This window comes from Peromyscus eremicus, chromosome 3, assembly GCF_949786415.1.
Source record: "Peromyscus eremicus chromosome 3, PerEre_H2_v1, whole genome shotgun sequence".
NCBI classification, from domain to species: Eukaryota; Metazoa; Chordata; class Mammalia; order Rodentia; family Cricetidae; genus Peromyscus; species Peromyscus eremicus.
The window spans coordinates 14,141,982-14,157,711 of NC_081418.1; the positions used below are offsets into that span (position 1 = coordinate 14,141,982).

General features: G+C 35.8%; 1 protein-coding gene across 1 annotated transcript in view; it reads left to right on the top strand.

Annotated features, from left to right (window-relative positions):
- Znf804b (zinc finger protein 804B) overlaps positions 1 to 10,566 on the top strand; it is a 527,672-nt gene extending 517,106 nt beyond the window's left edge. The window contains exons 3-4 of the mRNA XM_059257297.1: positions 792 to 922; positions 6,918 to 10,566. Coding sequence (XP_059113280.1) covers positions 792 to 922; positions 6,918 to 10,566 — 3,780 coding nt within the window. The remainder of the gene's footprint in view (positions 1 to 791; positions 923 to 6,917) is intronic.
- The last annotated feature ends 5,164 nt before the right edge of the window (positions 10,567 to 15,730 follow it).

Below are 15,730 nucleotides of genomic sequence, written 5' to 3' on the forward strand. Positions count from 1 at the left end.
CTATTTATCATCTTGTGAGCATTAAGAAAGGCTAATCTTCCAGTACACTTCCAATTGAGCATTAAGCCCCAAGCTTCACAATACTTGTTTGACAGTGTCTGTTTCTCAATACTTTCAATGTTGGTAGGCGTGTTGTGCAGCAGTTTCTGAAGGAGAGATCCAAACAGACAATAAGAAGCAGCTAATCTGCCTATAAACCAATTGTCTAGAGAATAATCATTAAAAGTGTTTCAAGTTAATTTAAATGAAGAAAGGCCAAACCACTGTTCTGAGTTTAAATTCCTAACCATTTCTTTGCATCTGGCTCTGCATTTAGTATATATCTTCAACTAAAAATGGTTTAAAATCCCACTTAGACCTAGATTAGAAGCAATTTACTGAGAGAAGTTCATTCCACTCAGTTTATTGAATCAGCATCATCTTTATGGGGAGGAACTAGGTAGGAAAGTGTAAGCTCTGGCCTTCTCTCTCTTTGCAGATAGCACATGAATTTGTTTTTTCATTCCCACAGACACAAATGAGTCAGCTGTGTGGTCAGGGTGATTCCACCAAGGACCGGGTCCCAGCTTTCCAGCACACTCTGGGATTGACTTTGACAAGCTTTAGTCAACAACTACATTTATCTTCCACAATTATCTTAGAGCAGAGAAAAACATTGAAGGAAATGCTTTTACTTTCCATATCCCAAAAGACACCTTTGCATTCAGGACCATGTTTAATAAAGGCTCTGTAGACAGAAAAGCATGTTATAGTTATTTATAGTTTCCTTTCTGCTTGATTCTTTTCTATAGAGATTGAAGGAATTAAAGCAACGAGAATTTGCTCGAAACGTGGCTTCCAAGTCATGGAAAGATGAGAAGAAACAAGAAAAAGCACTTAAGCGACTCCATCAGCTGGCTGAGCTGCGGCAGCAATCTGAGTGGTAAGAAGTCGAGGGGCTTGGATGGTCCAGACTGCTTCTCCTGTCTCCTGGAAAATTCAATAATGAATCTACTTGGTTCCCCACAACAATATAAAATTAACATTAATCCACAAATATGCCTGAAGGCAAACTTTTAATTATTAATGGTTTGTAAATTAGTAATTTTGTCATTTGATTTTTTTTTCTTCGTGATGCTGTTAACTTATTACCCTGTTTAATGAAGTGATCCAGGGAACAATTTTAATAAACTGTCATCTGTTCTAGCTTGACTTGTTCTGACATAATTCCACAGTAATTTAAGTTTTATAATGATATCTCTTAAAATATTTTATTTAATGTTCATACATGCATATAATATGTTTAATGTTTAAAGTACAATATGTTGGATCAAATCCAACCTCCATTCCCTCCCCTTCAACTCCTCTGTTCACACTTTTCCTTACCAAGTTCATATGTTCCCACTGTACATACACATCTACATTTAAATACTTTATAGTGCTCCCTGTGTGTACGTGCATGTGGGATCATTTTCTCATCTACCAGATCAAGGATGGTATTTTCATAGGACCCACATCCCTGAAGAAAACTGACTTTCCATTTTCCAGCAGCCATCAATTACCAATAGCTCCTCAGATAGGGATGGGGCCTCATGAGCCTCTCCCCAATCCAGTTTAGGAATTTGGGTGCCTTGATCTTGTGTAAACACTCTGTGTACCGTTCCAGCTGATGTGTATTCATATATGAAACTTTGATGTCATGTCTGGCAAACACTATTCTGCTTCAAGCATCTATAATGATAGTTTTTAAAACTATAAATAACAATGCACCTTTGGGGTGGAAAATACATGTCCTGTATATTCCCTTGTTCACACTTGATTCTAGAATAAATGACACTAACATTGTCTGGCAGACAAACAAAATAGAATTAATGTGGTTAAATTTACCTTACAGTGCCATTTTAATTGATAATTATACCATAACAAGCATTACACTAATACATACTTGTAACTGAAAATTGTCAATTTTAAAAAAGCTTGCAACCGCTGAATGATTCAAAGTTGTTACCTGGAATGCAATTAACTTTGCAGATTGTGAATTGTGCTAATATGAATCATAATGTATAACAGTAACATAACTAATTAATATGGTTGACAGCAACCTGGTGAATTATGAATTTATAGCTCTGCCAGAATTTAAATTTCTATTGTTTAAATGGAAAACAATATAAAATAACAAGAGTGAATGGTTCAGTTATATTACTATAAAATATTGGACTTCAAATGTGATCATTAGGAAATACTTATGATTTTGGCCAATTATTCATGGTAATGGTGGCAGTAGCAATTTTACAATATTTGCATATATACAATGTTTAGAATATGTTAATTAACATCAAATATATGATAATACTAAAAATTTAAAAATGTAAGATAAAAGTGAATTAAAGGTACTATACTACATGTGTACAGAGATTAGATTAATACAAAGAGATTTTCCTGGGAAGGCCCACACAATAAGAAAAGTAGACACTGTATTGGGCACTGATCTTTCTACCAGTCTATAAAACGAGGAACTCATGTTATTTGGACATAGTAATGCATTAGTATTAATAACAAATCAGACCTGCTGAAACTGGGCTTAGAAGACTAACTCCTGTGTTCATTAGTGTAACATACAGGAAAACATCTAGATCACATTTCAGTTTCTGCATGATTAGTTACAGGACACAGTAAATCAAATAATAATAAATGGGGAAGAAAAAAAAATCCTCAAAAACGGTCTTCACAGGCCAGACCCAATTTGCCTTGTTCAGCAGCAAATCGAGTTGCCTTCACAAGCATTACCGTCGTTGTCTTTACTGTGAAAGTAACTACACATCCACATCCCTGCCCCCGATGGAAAGGATCAGAGGAATGTTAATAATGGTGGCAGTGAGGGCATGATGGTCTCACGGATGATGAAATAGTAATGATGATAACCCTGTTGTTAAATTTCTCAGTTGCTGTGGTTACCTGATAAGGTCTTCCAGATAAAAATGTCCACTCTATTAAGTTAGGGTATCTATCAGGAAACCTTACATACCAAACACACTCTAATGTAAACACTCTATAGGCCAGAATATGTCCTACTGGAAAAGATACATGTTCAGCTTTCACAGAATTTCAAATCATGAAGATTATTTCTTCCTTTTTATTGCTGCCCAACTGCTCTATTGGCATAACAGCCTCATGCCCTAACAGAAGTCACTTAGAGTTATAAAATATTTTTGTTGTTGAAGCAGGAGTGAGACATGAAAATTAAAAATGAAATGACAACTAAAAATATTGTGGCCTCTTTCCTGGACAATGTGCCTTTGGTCTGTTAGCCTCACTCACATTTCCCGAAAAGCCGGCAAATCTGACCCTGGTGTGCAGGCCTTTTGTGAGCATTTTGTGTTTCTTTCTGTGCTGCGTCTTGCCCTATTAACTCACATCTGACTCCCAGCATCATACAACTCACCCTGTAGAAACTGTTGCTCTTTGTGGAGAATGATCCAAATCACATGATTCTTCATGTGGAAAAGAAAGGTGAATTAGCAGTAGTGAGGAGACTTGAACCAACAGATAAACAGATATTGGCAGAAACTGGCTATGATTTTCACACAGGCAGCCAGCTTCGATATTCTCTTGGACAGCTTCACTCAACTGGGGCTCCAGTGAAAGTGTCTATTGCATTGGGAGGTACTCACTTTCCGAACAGAAACTTCTACATAAAAATCTAAGTTCAGTGCAACTTTATGGGTGATTTTGCAACATTTGAGAAATGTTAGAAATGTTGATTCTGAAAACAGAAGCTCACCATATAAGGACCAGAATGCAACACACACACACACACACACACACACACACACACACACACACACAATCATTCTGTTTTGGTACATGTTTTTTTTTTCTGTTTGAAAAATATGTTTTCCCCCATAGGAGACAAATTGTATACTTATGAAGTTACTTTGCTTTAGAAATTGAGAACAATATTGAGATGAAAACCCAATAATAAGAGTTAAATGGTTAGTTCTATAGTCACTTTCTTACTAGGTATTACAAATAAAAGTAATTATTTTAAAATCACTGAAACTAAAGATAATTTCAAAGAAGAAAATGAAAGAACAAATGTGTTAACTGTGAAAAATTACAGAAGTAGGAGCATTCACTGCTAGGGATTAGAGGATAGGGAAATGGAAAGTCAATGCACATTCACATACATTCTTGAGAACTGATATAGAGCCTAGAAACTATACAAAGTAATAATTATTGTAGTCTTTACTTGAAATTTGCTAAGATATACGATATTAAGTTTTTTTTAACACACAGGTAATTATGTGTTGTGGTAAATATGTCAATGACTTTTATTATAGTAACAATTTCATATTATATGCCTATATCTATGTGACTTCCCCATGTGTACCATGATATATCCACCCACATACATTTACTCACATACTCAAATAACTAACTAAATTTTTATTTTAAAATTAAATAAATGCTGGGCAGTGGTGGCGCACGCCTTTAATCCCAGCACTTGGGAGGCAGAGGCAGGTGGATCTCTGTGAGTTTGAGGCCAGCCTGGTCTACAGAGCGAGAGCCAAGACAGGCACAAAAACTACACATAGAAACCCTGTCTCGAAAAACCAAAAAAATAAAAATAAAAAAATTAAATGAAACATAATTTAAAAATAGTAAAATATCCATGTTTGATTGCAATTTGGAAGAAGAAATGTTAATATTCTCCCATGAGAATCTGAATACTTTCTGTTGAGTATAATACCAATAATAATAGAAAATTGACTGATTTTTTCAGAAGAAGCAAACTTATCAATTAGGTAGCATAGATACTGCTTAATCCAAATAATGGCAAAAACATGGAGAAATATATACTTGTCACCAAAACAAAATTTAGAGTCACAATTTTGTCATTCCTTGTTCTTCTGTGTTCAGGTTCCAATAAAACTTCAATAAACATTTTTGGTCTTTTGCTTTGGGTTGAAATAGCATTCAATAGCCCACACATTGTGTTTAAATACTTCTCCCCATTAGTGACATTAAATACACCTTTTGAAAAGCATGGTGAAATTATCAAAGCAAGAAGATTATTGTAACGGAGCTGGGGGATATATAATCCTCACTATGAAACAATTAAGGAAAAGTCACTGTTTTATAAAATTCCTAAATTTGATTTCCATACAATAATGGAATATACCATCACTATCAAGCTTTAGCCGGCCACTCATGAGAACAAATAATCTCAAAAAATAGTGATATAAATAATGGCTAAAATTATAGTTTGTAAGTTAAAATTCGTAAGGGCAGAGAAAATAACAGATTGTAGTATTGTAAAAATGCAATGATGTCAGTAAAGTAAACTTTGGATACCAAAAATTATCCTTCATCTAAAGCAAGAGATTATAAGCAGTAGAGTACTAACATGTGTCCTGAGTCCAATACATGTTGTTCCTGTGTACTTATGTTTAGAGCTGATGACCTGGGATTGGATAACACATCAGGGGAGTTTTCCTTTCAGAAAATAGATTCTTCCCTTTTCAGAAGTCATTGATTGCCTGTATCTCTTTACCTAAAGTGGAGTCTTGTGAAATTTTCTCCATTCATGCTGGCATGTCAACTGCTGTCATTATACAGGGCTTATTTATGCAGCCATAGTGTTGAGATTTCATGGAAACAGTTTCTCTAGCATGTCTAGAAGACACTATCCCACAGCACGTGCCCTGATCCTCTGGCTCTTGCAACCTATACTCCCTTTTCTGTGATATTCCCTGAGTGTAGGTGTTGAGTTGTAGGTGTATCAAGTTGAGCTCAGTACCCCAGAACCACTTATTTTCTGAATTTTGACCAGTTATGAATTTCTGTAATTGTCTCCATCTGTTACAAAAAGTAGATTTTTTTGAGGAGGATTGAGAACTACATTTTTGTGTGGGTATAAGGATAAGTATTGAAAACACAGTCCTTCAGAATTTAAATGATATGTTTTAAGGACGTAAGTTTTAATATTTTATAGCCAAGAAACAAATGATGAGTGAAAATGAAAATCTAAGATAGACAACACAAGTTAGATGTCCGTCCAGACACATGGGAAAAGCAACAGAATGGCATTTCAAATAAGCTGTTGGAAAAGTGATGCAGTAGCGCTGCTTTTCCTCAGCCAGCATCAGCATCATTGTAGGGAAGAGGTAGCAGATAGGGTGTGAAAAGACTAATTTTAACCTCAAAGTTCCTGTCTATGTATGTTTATTTTCTGCTTTCTGTTTGAATCATTAATGAACTTCAGCAAAATCAACAATCTGGAAAAACCTCAAAAGATGGAGAATGCACAGTTGGCATAAAGTTGTTCTCGTGAGTAAGAAGCAAGGGAAGCTACAGGAAAATCCCTGGGAACACTGAGCCTGCTTGAAACACATCAGCTTCGTGCTACTGCACTCATTAGCTAGCTGCTGACAAGAGTAAAGACTAAGTAATGACAGAAGTAAACAGGAAAGACTTTTGATATTGAAGGGTTAAATATTGAGTGCTGAAGATGCTGAAAAATCAAATTGAAACTATTTTTACACTTTGCAAATTTTAATTTCTTATTGAACATGAAAGAACTGGTTAGAAGACTATGAAACATATTAAATCTGCATTTCTAAAGATCATAGGTTCTAAGGATTATATTGTGATGTAAATGCTCTATTTTAGTTTGTTTTGTAGCTTTCAAATAAGATAGTTACTTGTTATTGCTTTTTACATTTCTGAATAACAGATTAAACAGAGCATTTCAGTATAGCCATACAACAGTTATACTGACTTGTATGTGCATGATAAAATGGTGATTTTGTAGAAAATAATGTTCACCAATAAATATTAAAACAACTCATTGTAGAAATACTATGGAATGTTGTTTGCATATAGATTTGATTCCAATGCTAATGTCCTACTCATTTAAATATTCACTATATTTACAGTGTTTCTGGAAATGGACCAGCATACAAAGCCCCCAGGATAGCAATGGAAAAGCAACTCCAGCAGGGAATTTTCCAGGTTAAGAATGGCAGAAAGGTCTCCTGCATGAAGAGCGCCCTTCTCCTCAAGGGAAAGAACCTCCCCAGAGGCACTGTGGACAAGCAGCGATTCACCACACCAAACCGTCAGCAGCTACAGCCAGATAGGCGGTTCCTGTTTGGAAACAGGATTACACAAACATCTTCCGATCTCAGCAACGCAAACCAGAGGACAGGAGTTTCATTTTCATTTTCAAAAAAAGCCTATCTAAAATTAGAATCCTCAGCCTCCGTTTTCAGCGAGAATACAGAGGACAGCCATGATTGTAACAAGTCACCCACCTATAAAGTCAAACAAACAGTAGAGAAATGTATGTGTTGCAGGTTTGCAAATGACGATCCACACCTTACTAAGAAAGAAGGTGTCATCTCACCCAGCCATCTGGAAGGTGTTTTAAACAACACCTTCTCGATGAACTCTAAAGTGTCACAAAACAAAAATGAATCTCTTAATGAGAGGCTGAAAGATTCATCAGGCATTCATGCTTCTTTCTCTAACCCTAAACTCCATCTTTCAGAAAGAGATTTTACTCTTTCCAGCGGAGAGAAAGGAATTGGGAATGCACTGAAGGATACTTCAGAAAACTGCATTAATCACCCATGCCAAGCAAATGAATCCTCCAGTCCAGTACACATTTGCAAGCACAGTGATAACAGTTGGTGTAAAGGTCTGGATAAGTTTTTGCCTTCAGGGCCAAGTGAACAAAAGATGAAAACACACCTGAATTCTAACTCCAGAATGGAAGACAGAGCAAAGTCTTTAGATGAAGCAGAAAGAGTTAGCAACAAAGTGCAAAGGCATTGCAGAGAAGGTTGTCCACATGATCTAAAATCCAAATCATTGCCTTTCCTTCACGTACAGAGCAAGGATGGCCACACCACTCTACAGTGGCCTACAGAACTTCTGTTCTTTACCAGAACAGAACCTTGCATATCCTATGGCTGTAATCCATTATATTTTGATTTCAAACTTTCTCGAAACACAAAGGATGAACATAATTCAGAGAATGTAAAAACAGAAGTGGAGAAGGAGGCTTTGGAAATGAAGCCAAAAACAGAGAGCCAAGTCTCAGGTTTAATTAAAGAACAACAAAAAACGACCCAAGGTAATCAATCTCTGAAGCCAAAGATGATTATAGCTAACCCAGATTGGGAAAAGTTCCAGAGACAATACAACGTGGGCTACAATGACTCTGATTCTAGTACGAGTGAGCATGATAGTCTACGAGACTTGGAAATGAAAAGTCCTGAAGTGCCTGCTTGCTTTCATCTGTCTCTAAAGGATGGCATAAGAAAAGATAATGTTGATGACACTGAATTGAAGGAACCTTCCAACGTCCACTGGCAAAGCTGCAAAAGGGCCGTTCTAAATAACGCTCAGGAGGGTCTCCCATGCTCTCTTCACATCTCTAGGACTAAAAAGCATAAACTGAATCCCTGCAGTCCACATTCAGAGTTTGAAGGAGAAAACCAAGATACTTGGAATTTTCGTCTTTATACGTCAGAGGGTCACAGTGAACATGCGAAGGGGATCAGTGAAAGCTTAAATAGCTGCAACATTAGCACGGCCAGCAGGGCTTCTACGAGTGGGAAACCAAGTTATGACAGATGTTCTCCAAAGCCACCTCTGGGTGACCGTCCCAGAACACCAGAAGACTCTCCCAGAAACATGTCCAGCTGGAGAAACGTGTGTTCAAGTCATCGGTCCAGCGGCAGTGGGAGCCGTCATTTGCTCTATGTTTGCAAGACAGAGTGTGACTCAGTCGAAAGGCACATGTGGAAACACAGAAAGCACAATTGCCTCTGCTTGTCTGATGTGCCAATAAGCACTAACTTTCCTCACTCAGAGACCCAGAAGGATGGGAAGGGCAAACTGTGGAACTCATTTAAAACCAGAAAACAGTCAAAACACAGAAACTGTCATTGCAGAGAAAGATATAAACTGGGTAAAACTCAACAATTTGCAGGGCCCAAAACCACAAGAATTTTCCGTTGTGATTCCAGTTCACAGGTTTCCCTTGATAGAAATGGTGAAAAACCCTTTAATGGCCCAGGACCTCAGCACAGCAAATCAGGCTCGTATTTGAGACAGAGAGCTTACTGCTTAAACAAAAACAAGAGAAGCCAAAAGTCCTTTGCCAGCCTTCACATTTGTGATGTGGGAAAAGTCAAGTGCAGACAATGCAACCCCAGCACTCTCAATTACCTTCTCAGGAGCTGTGCAGGTGGCCCTTCAGAAACCACGCAGTCACACATTCCAGATGGAGAAGGGCCTTCCCTGACAGCCAAGGGTCTTTTAGAAAGAGTGAAAGCCAAGAAGTGTCAGGAGCAATCAACAAAGTTTGAGTTCTCTTCCAACAGTGGTTTAAGAGAACCAGAGTCTCATTCACAAATCCAACACACAATTCAACCTGGACCACCAAGCTGTAACAGAACATCATTGCCTTTTTCAGAGAAGAGACAACTGATGGGCAAAAGGAGAAATGATAAAGGCATCGTAATTCATAAGACTTCTCACAAAATCAAAAGCTCACAAAAAAATAATTTTACTATTTTACCAGACACTGAATGTGATAACTATCTCTCCAAAGGCATAAAGCATGCAGCAATGGATTCCCAGTCTTTAAGCAGAAATAAGAACCAGACAACAAAAGAGCAATCTAAATCTTCAATTAGTGAAGTCCAGCCTTTTCTTGGAAGCTGTGACCCAGTACCAAATGATTTCCTTGGTGCTTTTCCATCTAATAGATATACTGGTGTAACTGATTCAACAGAGACCAAAGAGGACCAGATAAATCTAGACTTACAAGATGTAAGCATGTCTATGAATCACATAGAGGAGAATATAAACTCTTACTATGACAGAACTATGCAGAAGCATGACAAAGTAGAAGATGAATTAGAAATGTGTCATAAATCTCTCTCCCCCCCTTTAATTCAACAGCCCATAACATTTTCTCCCGATGAAATAGATAAGTACAAGCTTCTCCAGCTGCAAGCCCAGCAGCACATGCAGAAGCAGCTGCTGTCGAAGCATCTCCGAGTGTTGCCTGCTGCAGGGCCCACTGCCTTCCCTCCGCCCTCAGCTGTGCAGCCAGTTCCGGTCCACCAGCACACATCCATTACCACCATCCACCACACATTTCTGCAGCATTTCGCTGTTTCTGCTTCCATAAGCTCCCACAGCAGTCCCCTCCCTTTAGCTCATCTGCACCCACTCTCACAGCCACATTTTACTCCTTTTTCATTTTCAACCATGGCTCCAGCCATTATCCCTGCACACCCTACTTTCCTAGGACATCCCCTGCATTTAGTGACTGCGGCCCCCTTTCACGCATCGCATATGGCTTTTCAGGCACTGCCTCCTGCAGCGTTTATCCCCACATTGTTTGGTCCTCATTTAAATCCAGCCACAACTTCTATTTTCCATTTGAATCCTTTAATCCAGCCAGTGCTACAAGGTCAAGATCTTTGCCATCACTCTTGCTCCAGCCAGATGCAACAGTTAAGCAGTATGAAAGAGGCCTTAAATATGTCAGTACACTTGAACTAATAGTTATTACAACTCATCTTATGAATAAATAATGCAAATTGTCACTACCTGCAGAATAATGCATTAATATCATCTCTCCCATTATTATAAGGTTTAAAATAATGGTGCCAAGTCCAAATGTAACTCATATATAAATACAAACAGAATTGTCGTAATAGAAATGGGAGCATTTTAAGAACTTGTTCCAGCAAAAATAATAGAGCAAATTAAAATGATCTGATGGAAGAAAACGTTAGAAAGTATTAAAGAGTGGTTTGAGATAAGTTGTCAACTAATGCTAAAACTGGTCAAAGAAAACAGTCTGGCACATCGCAAATATGAAGAAAAAAGAGAAGACCCTGTGTTTGAAGTGTTTGATGAGTGAGTGGTGAATGAATGGGAATTTCAGTTTCATTTGTCAGATAATATTAAAATGTCAGTAAAATGAACCAATGATTAAGAATAATTTCTTTTGACATATTTTCATAGAGCCTAAGAGATATTCTGATTAACACAAGCAGAAAACAACTACACAAAGTAACTTTACAACTGCTGAAATTCTATGAAAGATCATTCTGCTTCACTTCATGTATTACTGTATCAAGATTGCCTGTATGAATCAATAGCATCAGGAATTGAGAATATTTAAATTTTGTATTAGAAAGCATACAAAAGATACTATTAGTATTTGATAATGCAAAATAAAATATCCATATAATAACATTTTAAACATATTAATAATTCTTTCAAACAGTATAAACGCTAAAACATTAAGTTTTCTTTACTACTCAGAAACTTCATTGTGTTCAGGAATAAAAAGCATGAGGCCTAGAAAGGATAAATTTTATGAGAGTAAGCCAAGTTATCATCCATTTAACTTCAAATATTTATTCAAAAGAGTTCCTAGCCCATAGAATTTTTGCTTCTTGCATTACATGTAAACTGTCATCTATTTGGTATATAATTTAATATCCTTATAGTTATAAAAGTATCACTTACATCTACTGTAACTATGGGTTTCTAAAAATAAAACTCAGAGCAGGAGGTGGCCTCTATCTGATAATGATGTGAAGATGTAACCTTTGGCACACGGGAAAAAAAGAGCATCTCTTACTCAGACCTGGGGAAAGGCATCTACATTCCCGGAATACATGCATTTCACTTCAGGCAGGTAAAGCACTTTAGCCCATTTTTTCTTACTCCTCACAATATTATCATTCTTCATGTCATTAATACAGTTGAAAAATTAAATAACTGCTTCTTCGTATATGGTAGAAATCTTTGCAGCCAAAGAGATAAAAAGAAGGAAGAGAAAAGAGAAAATGAATATATTTGAAATATTGACATGAAGAAGAAATATACATAACCAATGTAACACCAAACATTTGTTTATGGGAGCTTTTATTGAAATATGAAAAGGGCAGAGCCCGTCCTATTTAAAATGAATAGAAAAAAGAAATAAAGACATTTATCAAACAGCAAGAAGCTCTATACTTGCATATATTTCCACAAAAGTAACTATTGAAGGTAGTGCCTTTTGGGTAAATCATCTTAAAGAGAAAAATAGTGGAAATGCTATTAGAAAGATAGATAATAACTTGCCCAAAAGATCAAAATATATTGTGGATAATTAGTTCCTCAAACAGATTATAAAGATAGCACAAAAACAAGACAGAGTAAACTCGAAAAGTCACTAGAAGTCTTATGATAGAAAATACAGAGCACTGGATTAATTCTTAAATTGTCTTGGGGACAATGTAGAATCTCAGATGGCTAAACCAGGGGACTTTTCTACTGGGTACTTAGACGGGTTGGTGTAAGTGGGTAGTTTGGAAATGACTGCCCCATCCTGCACTAGAAATGATGGAAGTGCTTGGTGGCTAGCCCACCTCAGACAACACAAAGAAGGTGGTGTCCCTTAAACAAAAATAACTGGTACTTCAAGGTGACAAGTTATAAAGCCTGTGGCATCATATCAGGGAAAGTACAATGAGGTCAGCAGTCATACCAGATTTCCGTTTCCATCTCCCTTTGGAGGAATGCGTCCTTGAAAAACTAAAGCAGAAACAAGTCTAACCATATTCTGAATTCTAAATTAGAGCCATTAGAACATACTCTTATGGATCATTCTTTGAGTATCACATCCATTAAATTATTTGTTAATTGATTTGAGTAATTTTCTATTAAATGGTAAATTTATGGGATAAGATTTTTGTGAGTTCACTCTTTACACTCAGTCATTGGGCTTTTTTCTTGTATCTATCCAAGAAACAAGATAAATTAAAGGTAAATACTGTAGAGAAAGGCTGTAAAATATTTATACATATGTCCACATGTGGACACATGAACACATAAATGTGTCTATATATTTTATCCCTAAAGATTCAGAGTCACTCCACTTTTATATGGCCTCAATGAATTCTGGCATAATTCAAGAAAATAAGCAATTTGTGTGATGAATTGGCAAATGAATAAAGTTCATTTTCTTAATCACTGTCCAGTTCTTCAAGAGAAAATGCAATGGGGCTATAACATCTGTACTCTAATATGAGTTTTAAGTTCACCTTTACACATGTTATAAACAATGAAATATGAGAGGTGATTACACAGTGGAGAATGATTTACAAAGTTCCTAATCCTCAGGCTTTGATCCCCCATCACCCTGTAGGGAGACATTTTCCAGAATGATCTGAAATTTCTTCCTCACAGTAAATGGATTTGATGGTGCCTACCTTTCTCAGTCTCTGTCAGTTCTCCAGGGAATCTCTGTTATCACAGGGTAGAAGCACATTTAAAAAGAACTTGTCCTACAAAAGTTTCTCACTAAATGGAGTTTTGTATCCTCAGATTACTCAGGATCATATTGCAAGCCCTCACTGTCTTCTTGCATGAGGTTTTTCTGTAGAAACAAGGACAGTAATTATGCAGTTTTCTAAAATTTTAATAATACTTTGAAGTTTTAACTAAACACACCTTGCCTTTCAAACCTTCAAAACAGTAACTGGAAATATCAAGATGGTTTGCAGACAAGAATACCACAATTATTCCAGGATTCTAAATGAAAATATAAGAGGTAATTTTCTATGAACTTTGCTGGGATGGTATTGAAAACAGTATCAAACTACAGTATAACTCTACGTCTTTTCTTAAAAATATTCCCTATTATTTTTAAGGATGATTATTACATATTCTGAAGGAAAACTTGGATATCTCAGATCCAGCTTTCTAAAACCAAAATTTAAAGACCAATATCTCATATATCTGTATATGCAGCTAGTCTACTTAAGTGTGAAAGTGATCTAATTATTCTCTGCCTCAGCAAAGCTAAAGAGGCTTAAGTTAGGTTCTTTGAATTGGACAGACTCCTAAAGCAAAATGTGCTCTCATTGATGAACAGACACTTTATTAAGAAGACACGTTATTAAAAAGCATTTGGTGATCAGCTTCATGAAGAGGTCAAGGAAGTGTGTGGTTGCCCTTTGTGACTCAGAGAGGAACCATTTAAGTAAGATGAGAGATTTGACATAGGAGTTGTTCCTGCCAGAAGTATGGGTCAGAGGATTTTCAAAGGTTATCATTTCATTCCAGCAAAAAATATTATACACCTCCTCTATTCAGTGTATAGTTGATGATGAGTATTGTACTTTGGGGGCTTAAGTTTGTATGGGAAATGGGAGCAATGGACAAATAGGTTAGGTTTAGAATAAGCCAATATACAAAATAAGCTAAGGAGTCTTTTTCTTTCTCTGAAGTTGTACACAAGAAGAAACACTTCCAATCCAATTTTTAATTCCTTTCTCAAAGTCACTTCGTATTTTTGCAATTTACCACCTCTCTTAAGTAGCAAGATCAAGAGCTAGCACCTCGCTAGAAACAAACAAGAAAAACCAGGAAGTCAGAACAAAATGTAGTATGTGTGAATGCATATGTACATTTGTTTGAGTGTATGTTCTTAATATATTCTTTATTCTTAAGTTGTAAACCTTAACCTTTGTTGAAAATACAAAGTTTATTACAGTGTATTCTTTTTTAAAAAAATCACATATTGAGACAATCAACTTCAAGAAAAGATTTCTAATCTTGTGTAAAATGGTCATTTGCTTTAATGTGTGAGAGATTTTAAAATAGTTGAAATATAGATTGATTGTGTCTCTGTCTATAGTGAAGTCCCAGCTTATGAATCCTACTGTACTTAATTTAAAGGAAACTGAATGATGGTCTGAAATATGGTCTAAGCCAGTCATTTTACTTTGTATTCTCTGTTCAAAGCAATTTTGATTATACTGTGGCTAAGTAAATTGCACTACTGTACATGCAAAGCAGCTTTTTTTAAGTTATTCAATAAATTTCTTAGACTGTATGTAGTTCGATGCAATAATATTTTTTTCAATAAAATGTTTAATGGTATAGGAATGTTAGTCATGTATTTATAGCAAAAATTGAACCAAAATATAAGAATTAAATCAAATAGAAAGTGGTGTGAAAGTATTCTGCATTTTACACTATTGCATTTAACATTTTATTTATTACTGTATATATTTATAGTATATATTTAAATGCTTGGATTTCTTAGACTATTTCTTAACATTTGAATGTTATCAAATAAATCTGTTTCCTCAAACTCAAAATAAATATCACTTAAAAAATTCTAGAGATTTATTTGTTGCTGAAACATAATACAGATACTATATAATATCCTATATTTTCTTTAAATATATAACCCAAAAATTTGTAATGATCTAAGAAAACTATAGTTTTCAGAATGTATTCTCTGACAATATAATACAAACAGTGATTTTTTTTTAGTACATGTATAATTATTTTAATGTGAATTCTGAAAATATTTTAATTAAAAACTTTAATTTTGTCTCCAAATAACAATTCTGAGAAGGACTTGACTTTCTAGGAAATATTTTTAATCAAATATGACCAATGGTGTGAGGATTAATTTGAGATTCCACTTAACTATTATTAATTATTCATTTATTTGAAATTTTTTGTCTCTATCTTATTTAGGACAGCTCTGAGGATACTCATTTGCTAGATCAATGTATGTTATTTGTGATAAATCTCAGACTAGTTGTGCTTAGAATTAGCAATTCATAGATTATTTCTTCTTCTTCCTCCTCCTCCTTTTCCAGATTCTTATTCCAATTAGATTCACACTGCCCATCCTCCTGCTTTT